This window comes from Thunnus maccoyii, chromosome 20, assembly GCF_910596095.1.
Source record: "Thunnus maccoyii chromosome 20, fThuMac1.1, whole genome shotgun sequence".
Taxonomy (NCBI): Eukaryota; Metazoa; Chordata; class Actinopteri; order Scombriformes; family Scombridae; genus Thunnus; species Thunnus maccoyii.
In genome coordinates, this window is record NC_056552.1 from 12,470,694 (window position 1) to 12,487,702 (window position 17,009).

The 17,009-nt window shown below is 39.9% G+C and overlaps 1 protein-coding gene across 3 annotated transcripts in view; it reads right to left on the bottom strand.

Annotated features, from left to right (window-relative positions):
• LOC121886596 (adenosine kinase-like) overlaps positions 1-15,400 on the bottom strand; it is a 108,634-nt gene extending 93,234 nt beyond the window's left edge. Inside the window, exons 1-3 of one of the 3 annotated variants that reach the window (XM_042396702.1) lie at positions 15,224-15,398; positions 11,484-11,558; positions 11,344-11,397 (exon numbers count right to left, since the gene is read on the bottom strand). In XM_042396702.1, the coding sequence (XP_042252636.1) occupies positions 11,344-11,397; positions 11,484-11,558; positions 15,224-15,273 (179 nt within the window). In that variant the 5' untranslated portion in view covers positions 15,274-15,398. Of the gene's footprint in view, positions 1-11,343; positions 11,398-11,483; positions 11,559-12,861; positions 13,094-15,223 lie in introns of those variants that run through there. The other 2 variants (XM_042396704.1, XM_042396705.1) reach the window with 2 other exon arrangements.
• Between the last annotated feature and the right edge of the window lie 1,609 nt (positions 15,401-17,009).

Here is a 17,009-nt window from a genome sequence, read left to right on the forward strand (position 1 = left end):
ATGAGTCAAGAAAACAGACATGACACTGGGGGATGGGGAGTAAACACGTTTTGAAACATAAACCACAGGAAGACACTTTGGTCTACAGTGAAACACTGTAGACAGTTCTATTATTTCGGTATTTTTCCATCGCACTGCAGTTTCAGACATCAATAGCTTCAATGCTTAAGTGTAACGTGAGGTAAAGCTGGGCTATACTGCGAGATAGAGTCTTTATCTGGGGAGCTGAGAACATGAATAATGTGTATTCTCCACATCGTTCACACAAACAGCCTCCCAGGGGGCTGGCTATATAAACGTGTCCACCCTACTAAGGAAATTGACCTAACTGCAGTCAAAATGATACGCTGCATTAGGAGGTCCTTGGCTTTTTTTTTCTCAACTGCAAATTGAAGACTGTCCATTTGTAAGTGTATTTACATCAGGGAAAAAAAATCCAATGACATGGTAAATAGTTCAAGGTGCACCACACCATTCCCACTGGCGTTGTGTGTAATTCCACCTTAAATTAACTGAGTGAGAGGAGTTGTTGAGAAAATGCCTGAGTGTAATCACAAGGGGGGCTGGTTATGTAAAGGCTTTGCTACACAGTGCCAATGCATTCCCTTTTTAGGATTAAAAAAAAAAACCTTTTCATGGGAGGTTAAAGGTTGCATGTTTGAAACTTGAATTTTAAGGTTGAATGTAGAAATATGTTTTGTCTATTTTAACACACTTTTAAATATACGCGCTGGAAACAGGAGTAATCTGTATGCAAACTGGATTGTGGCTTACCAACATATGTCAGCCAGAGGTGTTCAATACTTCAGCACAACCTGGTTTAACTAGGCATGGCCGAATTTTGAGCAAGTGTGAAAGTAACCTTTACTGCTTCAAAGAAAGTCTGCATATCATGTCTCAAGGCAAGGGGTCTACCCAGGGCAGAATGTTCCTAATAAAGAAAAAAACTTTCCATGCAAGTGGAAAATATGCTAACCGGGGAAAAAACTCCTTCCTGAGACACCTGTTATGACTCCTTGACAAAGGAAGAATTTGAGCACTGTGGGTGTTTATAACATGAAGGCAGCCGAGGGACTCCAGAACCCATTTCAAATAGACACCCAGCTTCTGAGGATTTCAGCCTTTTTTTCTTCCTAGAAGTATTTGCTCCACCTTTCAGTGCAGACAGCATGGGGCCCTGCTCTTGGACGCCTCGAAAATCCCATCCGAAAAGGAGCAGCTGCCTCGAGACCTTTACACCCTCAAACATCATGTGATCCCATAGTAGTGACACCGTAAACGGCCCCCTTGGCCATTTAGGGAGAGAAAATCCCTTTCCATCCACTGCAGTCTAAGCTCACTCGGTGATGGGAGGGAACAGAGAAAAAGAAATTGTTTTGAACAAAATGTCCTCAGCCAGTAACCTCTGCTTTTAAAACCCAGTGGTGTTGTTAAATGGAAGAGCAATTCCAACTATGCCATGCATTCCACTAATGTATGGACAGTCTGTGTTATATAACATGTGCTTTACAAGAGACTGCCCCTGACACTGTGGTTAAATACCACTCTTCACTAAAGGCACTGTGCTATTTTTCAATTTCATACCTTCCAATTGGAGACTAATAGAGGCACTTATTTATTCAGCTTAAATCAAATCATATTCAAATTAGGGGAATTAGTCTACTGAATGCAATATTTGTATTCAGAGGATATTGAGAGTCCTCCTCGAAAACTAATACCTCTACATCTCCGCGGCTTAACACATTCAAATTGTTGGGGCAGATCACACAAGTCAGGAACATCGTGTTGTTTACATTCCTGGGAATGGAGCCCCCACCGTTGTTTCCCATCAAGGGAAATATGAGAGCTTCCAAAGTACTATGAGTGTTCTCCGCTCCAAGTGACTCATGAGTTCCTCTCTCACCTCTCCCAAAAAATGAGCCTAGTAGATTATTTACATGAGACAATAATTCAAGATTTGCTCCTCTTAAGTCTCTTACATGGAGGGCAAGGCGAGCCCATTTACCCAATCCCTCTTCATTCGGCTTTGATGTTAGCCTATCTTGATAAGACCGGATGAGTGCCCTAAAATCCCCGTCGAGTGATTTCACAGGAAGAACAAGTCTCTGTTAATCAATGGCTAGATTGGATCTGGATCCTCGGGAGTGGTCCACCTGAAAGTCCTCCCAAGTGTTTGAGTGCACACCAGGGTAATTCATCGCTAATGATCACCGCGGCGCCCACTCTCCTCCGCGCTGTTCGTCCTTATTTAATTGCCTCGTTCACGTTTAAACAGCTTACAAATCACAAGGACAGGCAGGGAAACACGATCAAACAGCCCCTATCGCTAATCAGGGGAGGGCAAGGGAAGAAGTGAGAGGACTGGGACTCCTTTGCTGCTCTCCTTAGGGATTAGGAAGGAGGAGGGTTGTACAGGAACAGTAAATTATCTCTGCTTCAACTATAGTAGGCAGGTACATTTAAACAGGCAGATCCATCTTTCTCTTTGTCTGACACAAGCAGAGAGGGGGCAATACAGCTAAAAGGATTCAGTAATCCCAGTTTCAACAGAGGCACCTGGAGTGGAGACAGGTTCCACCATTGATTAGATTCCCCAATCAGTGTGTGGATCCTACACCAGCCTTCCTTGGTAGTCTGGAGGCAGTACAAGGCCTGATGCACAGTAATTGTTTCCATAGGTCAGGCAGAGGAAAAACAGCTTGGGGACGTGATGAAAGGGAGATGGAAAGGGTGAGGAATATTGTTGTTTTTCCCCCCAATTAAATTGTTTGTCAAACCCTTCACAAAGGGTTACGCAGTTTATCTGTTTAAAATCAATACGTTCGTCTCAGTGTGAAAGCTTGTCCCGACACAAGACAGGCCCATTAATTATTCTGTTCTGCGCGCTATCACCAGGCTGCTCAAGGTTGAGCCTTATCTTTTCTTATTTCAAATCAATAATTATCTTCTACCGTGCTCGCGCTCCCCCTCAGAAATAGATGTGCTTTTCATTCAATGCCTGTAGAGTGTCTCTCTCTCTCTAGCAACCGGTGAGGAACGCAGAATGAATAGGACATTCTTATCAGTGGAACATTAGGGCAGGATGGGAATAGATGGGCGAAGAATGAAGCACACAAAAGTACTGAACACAAATGAGTCATGATTCAAACAGTGAGCAAGGCCTTGTTCCCGTCCTCTGACATGTTTTTAATAGACTACAGTAAGGGATGAATGTTGATCGGCACAAAAGCATTACGATATCGCCATAGTTCAGGTATCTCAATCCATTTGGGTAAATCCCTATTCAGCTTCGATTCCCTCGGTGCAAAAAAAACAAAAAAACAACAAAAAAAAAAACGCCACGACTCCAGCCGCGGATAGCCTTTTTACATTATAGACTGGATGCACAATTAATGACTGCACAATTACATGGTCATAATGGGTGAGTAATTGCATTAGAATGCAGAAACAACAAATGTGCATCCCTTTAATAATCGGCCGATCCAGCAGCAGCAGCAGCCCATTTGTTGGCATTAACCGAGGACTGCTGTTTGTACTTAATTAGGCTGCACTCAAGGATTAGGCAACGGGGGCAAAATCTGGTCATGGAGGATGAGTTCATATTATTTCCTCTAAAATGTCACAGGTTTTTGGTTTCGCGCTGCAGAGGGTGGCGTTGTTTGTCACACTGTACTGTGTGGATTTGGGAGAGGGAGTGTGAGAGTGTGTGATGATATGAAAGAGAGAGAGAGAGAAAGAGGGACACATTCAGGGAGACAGTGGGAAGAGGGAGTGTGTAAGCAAGGATGGGGCTTCTGGTGTTCTCTTGAGGATTGAGATTTGAAGCCGGAGCACAAAGCCTTTGAGACGTTCCCCTTATCTTGGAGGTTGATACCAGGATCTCGGTGATTCAGAGCGCTCCGTGTGAATAATTCCACCAACACCCCCTACTGTGGGGACCATATGGCCCAGTGTGAACTTTAAACACACGGGGAGTGTTGCTGCTCACCAGTCAGGCCTATCTCTACCCCCGCACAGGCTAGGTGTAGAGAAATGATCAGCACAGATAGTATACTAACTAGCCTAGATGTATAAAGGCTGCTGCCATCAGTGGCTTTTCCTGTGTGGCTGCTGGGGATCAAAGATGACTAAAAATAGCCCTGAGCATGCTTTTCTGAACTGAACACGCTGTATGTACTGGCTGAGACGCCCACATTTTAATTATAAAACGCTCTTTAAAAAGGGAGAGTTGGAGGGAGAGGTGGGGAGGAGGAAGGGGTGGGGGGACGCCCACATGCACAGAGATGTGGATTATGTCTGTTACACCTCCTTTGACTTGTGATGTTTCCTTCTGGCACCACCTGCTGGCAGCTGCCATCAACAAGAGGCAGGAATTTGCAGCTCCAGCGAGGACGAGCCTTAATTATGATTGCATCAGCCATCTCTCATGATGCAGCATGCATGCTTTAAGTGCAGCGCAATCACCCTGCATCACGGGGAGTTATCCCATTCCATCGAAAAAAAAAGAGAACAACAACAGCAGAACAAGATATGGGGCTTTTTTTCTCTTTCCATTATTTGAAAAGTTTTCCTGTTTTATAATTGAACAGGTCTAGATCCACATTCCTTACAGCTGAGTACAGCCCTGGTGAGCATGTCAGATTCATGCAAGCGCCCCAAATCGTCAGATTCATGCATATCAATAAAACATCAAGAGCAGCGCGGTTGGCGGCTGAACATGTTTCTGATGTCTCAATTACCAGTTGAGTGCCATTAATCTCTGCACTCTCTCTTTGGCTCAGAGGTCGGCCGATGGATGCGGGCCCACGACCTTTGCCCTCAGCGGCAGGGGGAGTCGGATGTTCTGACCCCCCAGCGGGCCGGTGGAGGTGAGTTTAAGTACTGTAGTACAGCACTCAGCAACAGACAAGGGAGCTGGGAAGTAAAAAGGAGGGGGTTGTAATGTGTCTACACACTCAGTCAAGCATGAGTGCATCCAGTGAAGTGGCACCATGGCAAGCACATGCAGCTTCTGCACGCATGCTTGCATGTGAGCACACACAAACACACACACGGAGGGAGTGTTTCTCCTCCCTGACACACCAGGATAGCTCCGCCGGGGGTTTCAAGCACTCACGATTCACTCCGTTATATATTTTTTTTAAAAATAGGGGGGGGGGAAAGGGGGTAGAGTCAAGTGTTTACAGAGCAGAATCTATCACACACACACACACACACAACCAGGAGCCAGAGTGTTTAGCATGTACTCAGTAAGAGAGGCCTTTGTTGTTTTCCTCCCAGTAAGCAGATTGAGCTGCACGTCAGCAGCAGGGGTGTGTAAGATGTACACAGACAGCGGGGTGTGTGAGTGGAGAGGCACCTCCACTGATCTCCTGTGTCGTGTGATGATGTGTGTGTGATGTGTGTCTCAATCCAGCGCTGATCCCCCTGAGTCAGCCCTGTCAGTGATATGAGCCTCCCACCCTCTCTCTCGCTCTTTCTCTCTTTCCGTCGCCATCCGGAATGCTAATAACAGCCAGCCACTAACGCTGCAGCCCTGAATTATTCATGCAGCAGAGGGTCACACGGCATAATGAGGAGTTTACTCTCATTCTGGATGCGATTGTGACGCTGCTAATCTGCATTTAGCACAGAGAAAGAGAGAAAATGAGGGAGAGAGGGGGAGTAGAGAGAGGGAGAGAGGCAGTGGGAGGAGGAGGAGGGGGGATGAGCACTGATGAACTTAATTGCTGTGAGCAAACAACCTCTGAAAAGAGTCACGCCATCATCCAGAGATGAGAAAGTAAACAATTAATTATCGTTGAACAGAGGGAGCCATAAAACAAATGTTTGAACGGGACTAATATTCAGGAGCCAGCCGATCTTTTTTTTTTTTTTTACCCCCACGGAGGTGACAATACACTCAGTGTAACAATGACTCACTCATTTGACACACTAATAATCATTAGCTCTAATATGATATGGTTAACAAGCCCAAGACGGTTTGAGTGGATGGTATATTATAAAACACTGTGTGTTCTAAACAACCTGTAATGCCTAGTTATCCTGAAATAAAATGTCTATTTGCCCACATTATAATCTCCTGCAGAAAGAGGCGTGTTTTCATTATGTTGACATGTTGTTTCCTATGGAGCCTCCTTGGGGTAGAAACAGCAGGCTACTGTTGCCCCCTGCTGGACTTAAAAGGTATATGCCCCTTTTTCCATTAAATTCAACACTGAGAGAAAAGTTTAAAATGAAATATCTATCTGCTGCTAACATAAATATTTTAAAGGCCTACGATCAAAGATAAAATGCAACATTGTGAGCGAAAAATAGCCAGCACTTAAGTAGATAATACTGTACAACTTAACCTAGAATGATTTCATTTGTCTGATCATCTGAGATAAAGACAGTATCTACCCCAAATATATGTGAGTTAAAAAGGTAAATCCATTAAAGATATACCTTAACTTGAAGACATAAAACTTACATTTTAAGCCACATGATGGCAGCATTGTCTATAAAAAAAAAGAGCAACATCTAAAGCACGAAGACCTGACAATATCAACCACGGTAATATAAAATGATACATGTCAAGACACGTAGAAAGGAAGTCGCAGACAGTGTCTTGGTTAGTTGGTTTCCTCCCATATCCTAATTTCAAACCACCGTGGAAATATCATCTACATAAAAGCAGTTACAGTGCAAGAACTACGCATTTACTGGAATATAACTCACCAACTACAACACTGTATAAATGCTGTATAAAATACAAGTACTGAGAAGCTGCAGCTGCCTCATACAGAGCAAAGAGTGATGAGGTTATTGCAGTGCTTAAGATGGGGGCCATTTTGTCAATATTGGATAGTTGATAGTATAGATACAGGAAGAGAGATACAGGAAGAGAGAAATGAGAGAGGAAGAAATGAGAGGTCAACAGAGGTCCCGGGCTGGAAACAAACCCCGGTTCAAATTGTGGTTACATGGTATGCGTCTTAACCACTAGGCGTTCCCGAGACACAGGAAGTGTGTATTTACAGCAGAGCAGATCCTCTACTGTTTTTCAATAAGGCTGCAGCTAATGTTGCTAATATAATTATCAGTTTCCTGTATCTCTTGATTATTTCTTCAATTACACCATTAATCATTCACTCTTAAAATATACAGCATTGAAAAAAATTTTTCCCATCATAAGCAGGAATGCAACTAACATGTATTGTCATTATCAATTAATCTGATGATTATTTTCTAAATGAATTGTTTAGTCAAATGTCAGAAAATAGTGAAAAATGACCATAACAGGTTGATGTCTTCAAAGTGTTTTGTCCAAAAAAAGAGTCCAAATTCCATTTATGGTGACATAAAGCAGAGACAAGAAGCAAACTCATATTTGAGAAGCTTAAATCAGCTGATTGTTTGGCATTTTAGTGCAATAAATGATAAACGATCATATTACACTGTTGATCAACTAATCAAATGTACTATTCGTTTCAACTCTAGTTTCCTTAGTGAAAAAAATGCTGACAGTTTGAATAAAAAGTGGAAATTAATAACTTAAAAAAGCATTTAAAGCTAAATAAAAATGCATCAAAAGTCACAGTTGACACTTATTCAAGGAAAAAAAAAACATTAAGTCCCCAGCCAGGACTAACAGCAATGTTGATGGTTTCTACTGTACAGCAGGCAATTTCTCAACCACAACAGGATTATATGGGCTCTGCTGTGACTAGATAATTGAATTCAGACATGGCCACAGTGCACTGCATCCAATGATCTCTCTCCCACCAGGGTGATGGGAAAAAAATGAATCGTGTTACACTCTGTAGATTCAGAGGCACAACAATAGTGTTAGTCGACTAGACTTGTAAGTCTGTTGTGGACTTTTTAGCAATTACGCTTTTTGTCACAACACTTGAGCCAAGTTCTTCTTCATCCGTGGAGCATCGACCTTGTGAATGACCTCTTTGCACCTATTGGTCTGAAATTGATGTCGTTGATGTCAAACGTCATTAATGGGAATACTGTGGCTCATTATGGCAGCATTTTAAGTGTTATACATTACCTGTACTGCTCTAAGTTAACGGACAATGTGATAAAAATACCACATGTACATGTGGATATAAATTGACAGACGTGATGGCGAGGTATGCTGGTGTGTGTGTGTGTGGTATTGGAGGGGACATGCATTGTAATGCATTGTACTGGGAATTAACCACCAAAGCCTCATGTTAATCCTGCCCTGACCTTGTGCAGAATGTGGAGGGAACGGTGTCTGTGGGGCTAAAGATAACACCGCTGCCTTTGTGCTGGAGGAGAACAACACTGCTGATGATGCTGCTTTGTGCCGCTGCTGCCACCCAAGGTCACATGTGTCCTTTTGTCAAGTAACAAGACCTGACAAGGTAGCCTATTGTAAGGTACAGACGATCTGATGTACTGATCTGTCTTTATACTCTATATGCATTATTTAGGTGCTTTAGAATTTTAAAATTACCACACTATGATTTACTTAGTGGCACTGACGCTTAAAACGTGTTACTTCTCAGGTCTGCCATTGTTTGATCAGCATGTGCTCTCTTAAAACTAGAGCACACAGCTCCACCAAGGGTGCACAATCCTCTAAATTTGTCATTTTAATAACATAAAATGTTTAGAAATGCTTAATCTGCATCTGGATTCAGATCTGCATCACGCACTACAAACAGCCACAGAGAATCAGGGATAAATGTGCCTGGTTTATTTCATTCAGGTAAGTGCATTAGTTCATGAGAAAACAGCGAAAATACTCAATAATAATATAAAAATACTAGATGCACACCAAAAACATATCACTTGTTCCTTGGGGCATGGCTTAACTTTCCACCAAACTTCACTAAAACAACTTTTAGATATTCAAACAAACATAACCTCTTTGGCAAATGTAAAAAAAACAAGGTTTACTTGTATATATTTGACAGCTTTAAGGCATTTTGTTTCACGGTCAAATCAATAATGTAATCCTAGTAACAAGAGCTATGAACAAGAACATGTGTCTATATCTTTGCACATGTTCAGGGCATATTGCCTGACCATATATTTAAAGTAAAAAAAAAATCTTGTGATATATTGGCCAATATTGACTTTCTTTACACAACCCATAACATAAATACACATTTTATATTTATAAGTTGTTTTTTCTTAACAATTGCAACAAAGAAATGTACTGGGCAGGATGTTTAACCCCAACCCCTTGTTAATAAATAAACTTGTCACTGCTATCTGGTGGTCAAACTATAGAATGGTGACACAGTTTCAAATATATCTGTACTTCAATTTCTTGTTGTTTATCTGCTGCCTATATACAGTAGCGGTCAAAAATTTGGACAGACTTTCTCATTCAAGTGAATGGGAAGGTGTGTCCAAACTTTTGACAAGTACTGTATGCTATTGATATACTGATATATATATACAATAAGCAGAATATTGGTCAATATATCAGCCTGGTCGATTTATCAGTCAGGCTCTAATTCAGGTTATTACTCACTGTACCCAAAATAGTGCTCTCTCTTGTTAGTACAAGTAAAACTGTTCGCCTCACTTGTGTTAAGATTTGCAAAAGCATGGTTACAAATCTCAAATGAATTAACACAAATTAACATTAACAAGAATTTTTATGATGATGATGATGCTAATGTTCTTTCCTAAAATGCTCATGCCGTAGTTAATAACCAGTTAATGCCATTGGCTGGCACTGGTCCACTACTGCTGAATCAAAGTTTAAAGATGCAGGCTCGTGACCAGAAGGTCATGGCTTCATTCCCAGACCGGCAGGATGAATTTGGGTTTAGGAAATGAAAAAGCAACATTTGCTCCTCCTTTAATACCACTGGTGAGGTGCCCTTGAGCAAGCCTCTTAACCCCAAACTGCTCAAGTGCAGCTGCTCAGTGTCCAACAGATAAGAGTGTGGTTATCTTATATCCAACAGATAAAACTGTGTTTGTGCTAGGCGGCTCCGAGGTGTGAGTGTGTCAGAATGTGGAGCGATGAATTCCTTAAAAAGAGTATTTGTGCTCAGTGAATCGACCCTGGTTAAATAAAGGCCTGAAAAAAAATAATTTGTTGCGCTCAAGAGCAGCAACCATGTGGCAGCAAGCAATTTGGCTTCAGGCTATGTCTGAATAGAACATACAGTATTCTGGTAAGCTTCATCATTATCTTCTTAGTGAAGCTGAGAGTCACCACAGAGGCTGCAGTAGCAACATCCCCTTGGTAGAAGATGGGAAATTATTCATCACGACAAAGCTTTAAAATAAAAATCATAATATTCACTGAAGCAATACCTGAACTCCGAACCAAGGAAGGTACGTTTTCAGTCATTCGGCTACTGTTTGTCTTGTCTGTTACGTAGCAAGATTTTCTCAACATTGTGACACAATGTATGTGTCTATTCTTTCATGAACTGCTGTACTTAGTTGATTGTTTTAATTTACAAAGAAAAAAAAATTCTGTTGTGTACAATTTACAGCATAAAAAAATTGTCAGTTTTAAACTCCAGATAGTCACATTTTGTTTGCCATCCAGTTCATCAATTCCGGATAATTCCATTATTTTATTACAACAAATCAAACACACTTGCACTCATTTAGAAGAGGCAAGACTGAACAAACTTTTACATTTTCCTGAGGGGGAGAATATGTGATTTACTTATCAGTGGCAAAACTATCTAATCCTCAAGACATCAAAGAAAATCCAAAACACCTCTCTCTCTCACCATCACCTTACCTACAGATGGTTTACTTTTATGTCTGCACTAAATTAACACTGACAAATTATCTGAAAAGACACCATCTGCACTCTATCAAACAAAGAGAAGAGGGCCATGTAAGGTCAGTGAGTAATTAAGTCTTGTTTCTGCTTTAATTTTACCAAGTCTGTTGTTTACAGTCTATGTTTTTAGAGTGCTGAGCGCTATTTTCAGGCATATGCAACTGTGTTTTCGAGGAAGGATATAATGTTACTGTTGCATCCACTTGCAGTGTGAAGGAGGGAGGGTCTGGAGAAAGAGCATGCACCCTTAGCAAAACCTTCTCTAAATAAAGGAATAATAATAATTTATGTATCTAGTGTCAATCATATTGAATGCAGTAAAGATCTACTGTTAGGCCCTAAGCAGTAGTAAATTCAGAGATATAGTTTGGCACAAATTCTGTATGTGAAAAATATGGGTGTCAAGTCCGTCTTGCTATTTTGAGCACAGCGGACAGTGTCAAGATGGTAGTATGGTATGAATGACCAGTGTGTCCTTATTTGGCTCCATGTAATTTTAACACTTTGCGTTACACTACTGAAGTATGTGCTGTCCCCGTGAAGTTTTTACTCACAAGGCCTTGTGTTTGTCTTCAGCGAGGATCTGGTCATTCGGCTTCAGTCCGTACCTTTTAGGAAAGAATCAAAAAAATAAATAATGTCAGATGAGACACAGAAATATGAAGATATCAGAGAAAACAAAAGAGCTACTTACTTGTCAAGGAAGTCCTTGTCCACAACAGCTGAAATGTCAAGCAAGGGATTTCCCATCCCAAAGAGTGTGTTTTCACTGTGTGGAGACAAAACCATATTGTATTACAAAAACTCCCACTCAACAGCTCTGAATGAACAGAGGAAACAAATAATCTGCTGTGATACAGAAAATCATCTGTTTCAGATTAGCTGAGTTAAATCAATGAAACGTCCTTTAGGTTTGATCCTGGGTTTCACTGATGGCTCTGTTACCTGAGCTCCTCTCTATGGTCAACACATGTTCGACACGCAAGACATAAAAACTACAAAAACACATTCAATGGCAAATTTATGAGCTTATAAAAGAATAATTGTTTTTTTTGACTCATCTTGACTATGACTCATCGCCCCTCATGCGCTAATGTAAGACAACCAATGATAGAGTTTATTTTTTTTCACACCCAGATGGAGATTAGGCAAGTGAAAACAGGCATTTTAGCATATTGGAAAGATCGAAATAAAGGATTATCATTGTCTAAAGAGAACTGGTGTCAATATTCTCATGTACAGGCATGAGTCACTTATATGTCATTTAAAAGGACAGTGGTTCTACGTGGGGTCCAGGGACCCCCAGTGGGTGCCCAGCAAAAAGGGGAATAATTTAATTTCACTATAATTACATCCATAAGTAACCCAATGACATAATGTATGACTATTTTGGTCATGGGTTTCATACACTTTCTGTAATAAAACATCTCAAAGCAAAAATCTTATCAGATGGTCGACCCTGGGACAAAATATTATCAAATGGGGGTCTGTGGTCTAATTTGTGTCAGTTTAGGGGTCCTTGACGTGAAAAGCTTTGAAAACCACTGCTTTAGGATAACTGCTTACACTAAAGCTGATGTGTTAAAGTAGAAAAAAGTAGTCATCTGTTTTGAATAGCTTTAGAATTAGGATTTTTTTTTCCATGAACCTTTTACCTAGAAATTTTCACCAAACATGATATCTTAGTGGTCAAAGTCTAGTCCTGACATCTGTCTTTATAACAGGTTACCCAACTTTCAAAGAAGATGAGATACAAACATAGTGATAACCTGGTTTAGATCAACAAGAGTAGTAATTATTCTCTTGCAAGCAGTTTAGCTTTTACATCATCTACAACAGGATGAAGGCATAAGAAGATCTAGACTTATGGAAGACAGCTTGAGACTAAATTGTAAGATCAACCTAAAAGTCTCACATCCACTGTTTTTTCTTAAACAAAGAAATATTACTGCAGTGTTTTCAAACTACCCACTGAAAGACGGACAGTGCTGTGAGAAAAAAAAGAAAACAATCCTAAAAGCAGAACTGTTTCCTGAGAAATCAGGAGGTGGATAGCATCACTTAGATCTTACCTTGGAGTTGGCATGATGTCTAATTGATGAAAACTAAGCAGCCTAATCTGATGAGTAAATGATCAACTGCTTCCTGCTCTCTGTCAAAGCAACGTGCTTTTTGAGTACAGGAACTGTAGCTCCACTTTGGGCAACACTGACTGGTTAGTAGAGGAAGTGGGCGGGCCTCAGGAGCTTCTTGGTATAGGATTGGCTACATATGTTCCAATTATTGTAAAGCTGTCTATGTTGTGTTTGGGGCAGCTGGGAAAGAAGGTGGACACTTTACATGGTAAATATCATTAGCAGTATCAAATTAGTAAAATACTGACATTTAAAGGGCTAAACTGTTAAGTTTTAACTATATGTATGTTTGTATATAATTAAACTGTTAAAGTTTAACATGAAAAACCTGCATTTTGCAAGTTTTGTTAAGGACCACAATGAAAACAAAGGGGTCTTGGACTTATGCAGTTGTAATTTAACATCCTTCTTCTCATAATTTCAAAGAAACTAAACTACACAGTTAGTGAAAGATGTCCTGTCCCCATACAACACTGTCAGAGACCTGAAATTCTCTAAACAAAGGCTTCTGTCTAACTCAAGATCCAGTACTACGTGCTATAGAGACAGGGCTTTTTCAATGGCTTGCTCAAAAAAATGCAATAAGCCTTTTTCCAGACAGATATTTTGACTTGTAATGGTAGGAAAAGCACATGTGTTACTAATAACATTAACAATGGCTCTGTTCTATCCAAGTAAACCCCAACAGTGTGACAGTGAGCCAGCATGCAACATACCAAGACTCCGAAACTAAAGCAGCTAAATGGAATTTAGCGATTAATTTTATTATTTACTAGAGCTACAAAAATTAGTCGAATAATAGAAAATTAATCGGCAACTATTTTGATAATCAAATGATCGTTTTGAGTTATTTTTAAAGAAAAAAAGTATAAAACTTCTCTGGTTTCTGGCTTCTTCAATGTGAATATTTTCTGGTTTCTTTAGTCTTTTATGATAGTAAACAGAGTATCTTTGGGTTGTGGAGTGTTGGTCGGGTCAGAACAAGATATTTGAGGTTGCATCTTGGGCTTTGGGAAACAGTGATCGACATTTTTCACCATTTTCTGACATTTCATAAACCTAATAACTAATTGATTAATCAAGAAAATAATCGACTATTTGCTGAGTATACACTGTTAAATGATGTTAATGTGCTACAGTATAGTTAACATGTATATTTCTTTGGAAGCATTAAGTCGTTTTCTTTCTCTCTGTAGGAGCCTGTTATCTCTGTTTGTCATGAACATGCCATTTTTTCACCTTGTGCTCGCCTTTATTTTGCTCTATTTTCTCTCTGTTGTGTACTTTGGCTCAACTGTGCTTTAAAGTTGATTTTAGTTCAGTTAAGTGTATACATTCTGAGACTGACTTTTGCCAAGAGCAACAGAAGTCTGCAGAAAACTTCCTCATCTTGTCTTACTATTGTCTTTAAACTCAGTATTTCTATGGACATTTATGTGTAGAGTGCAGTTTTCCTCAAGTCAAGTGAACGCCGCATCGTTCACTTCACATTATGCACACAATAAAACAGTCTTCACAATGTCAACAAGACTGTAGCCGCCTGCCAGCACTGGAAACGTGACATTAATATGTCATTACTTCATTAACGGTGACAGGAAACATAAAACCATCATGATACTGAAACACTAAAACAGGATACATCTCAACATTTACTCTTTGTACTGAATGTCTAGCTTTGTTTTTTCTTCTGTTTATCTTAACTCGCATTTTTCATGTTCACCGTCTGTGACATGTTAATCATTTAACACACATTTTTATGTACGCAACACCTGGAATCTTCAACATTTGGTGAATTACACACATACTGAATATGAATACACACAAAATTCTCACTCTTAATGAAGAAATACTGTTATGTCACAGCCAGCATCACTGATCAACTTCTTAGCTAACGTTAAAGTTTGTCTAACGCCTGTCAAAACCTTCATCCTTCATCAATTAACAGAAGGCTTTTCCGCTCTTTTACGCAAGCTTTTATCTTTTTTTTTCTTAAAGGATAACCACAGGTTGCATAAAATAGCGACAAATCTTGTCTCCCAGTCATGTGATGAACCCACCCTCTCCTGCTAGCTGTAGTTAGCATCGTTATGACTGAACAAACGGTGACTAACCGTGAACAGCGGTTTTTTTTCAGTTGGTGTAACGTTCAAAGGTTCAAACAGCTTAGCCTGCAACCTGCACTCCCCGCTGTCAGTTTACATCAACGCTAGCGACGTTTGCATTCACTGACAGCTAGCTACAGCGGCTAGCTGCACAGAGCATCGCGTATCATATAACAAAACCTGCTGGTTTTTATTACCTTAACGCTATTTTCCTCCCTGTCGACATGTTGGGATCTTCTTCAGTCATTGTTTTTAAACGGCTTTAAGCGTGTTTGTTGGCGCTGTGGAGCCGGAGAAACCACTGCTCACTGTCGGTGAAGAGTAGTAACAGGCTGCAGCGTCCTTCCCCACAGATGATGATGCTGATGGACAAATTGATTAACAGCATGCAAACCTAGAGAGAAAATAATTAATTATGTTCAGGGATCTACCAGTGTTACCTAGTTAATTACTTTCTCCTCACATAACATCACCTGTTTCACATATCTATAATTATATTTCTATAGCTCCACAGTCTGACAGTGTGTAATGTGTTAAATCATCTATAACATATATTTCTATCTATTTATTATTACATTAATTGGATGTTTGACCTTAACTGTGCAGAATGCTTGAATTTTTGTGATTAATCCATGGCAGAATGATGTGCAGATACTAAACGGCTGTTTTCACATTCATCTTATGAAAGTGGGAAGTTTCTCTGTGCTCAACTGAAACTCCAATTTAACAATTTATGTAGCTTTCATTGTGTTTATATGCTGCAAGTGTCTACATGAATGTGTGTGAGTGTTCAATTCAGTTCAATTCAGTTCCCACAAACTAACTGACAGAGCAAACCTATAATTAAGCTTGACAATCAGTCAGGTCAGAATGTTTGTAAAAGTGGAAAACAGCCATATTTATACATCATGCAAGCACTATGATGACAGGTGTAGTTAACCATCAAAACCATCCTGGGTGATAAACATCTCAAAGCAATTAATAATTCAACAAAGCACATAGAAAAGAGCAGGAATTCAAAGGCCATACTTCAAAAAACAATACATCAAACATACATCTTACACATAAACATTACATCAGATTCATCATCATGTATGTCAGAGTCAACATCACATATGTTCAAAAATATATTATAGTACATTAAGAAAGAGGGACCTTAAATTCTTATACGGAGATGTGTTCTTATATAAGATGTCCAGGTTAAACTTTTGTAGCTTGGAGTAAGTGTGCAGGTGTTACCTTTTTTTTTTTTTAATTGCTTTCTAATAGCCTTGTACCTATACGTGATGTGCAAATAATTACTCTCCTTCAACTCATAATATAGATAATCTGACATGTACCGTCTGCTGTGCGAACCATACTGTTGGCCTGCTTCAAAGTGATAAAATCCAAAGGGAAAACAAAGAATGAGGGTTCAGTTCTGCTCATTTCTGGCCCAAGGGCCCCCTAGTGGGTTAATCTGGCCATGGTTAATACAACTTCAGGAAAAATAAAACTGTTGTGACTGTGGAGTCATCAGAACAAACTAAGCCTTTACATGAAGCAGATGGTTCAGTCAGTTGATATATATACACACACAACACCTCTAATCTAGGTGCTGTTTGAAGTCAGTACAAAGGTCAGCGTATTACTGTCCAGCAGGCTAAATATGAGGTGAGACTAGAAACACACTGGCAAACAGATTACAAGAAGGGAAGCAGGCTTTCCTTTAGATGATGAAGGTCAAGTCCAGTATTATGATATTAAGTACATAGTATAATGCATACAACTACCTGTTCATATCAAATACTTACGACTTGATCACAAACACTTTTATTATCACATGCAATTATTTTAGTCATAACTAGATCTTAAAACTCACCCTACTGCTGACCCACACAACTAAGTATTAAAAAAGGATCTCTTTGGCAAAACTTCTCAGTTTAAACAAAGTCGATGCATAACGTACATGTTCAGAAATTAAAGTGCAAACACACCTCAAAG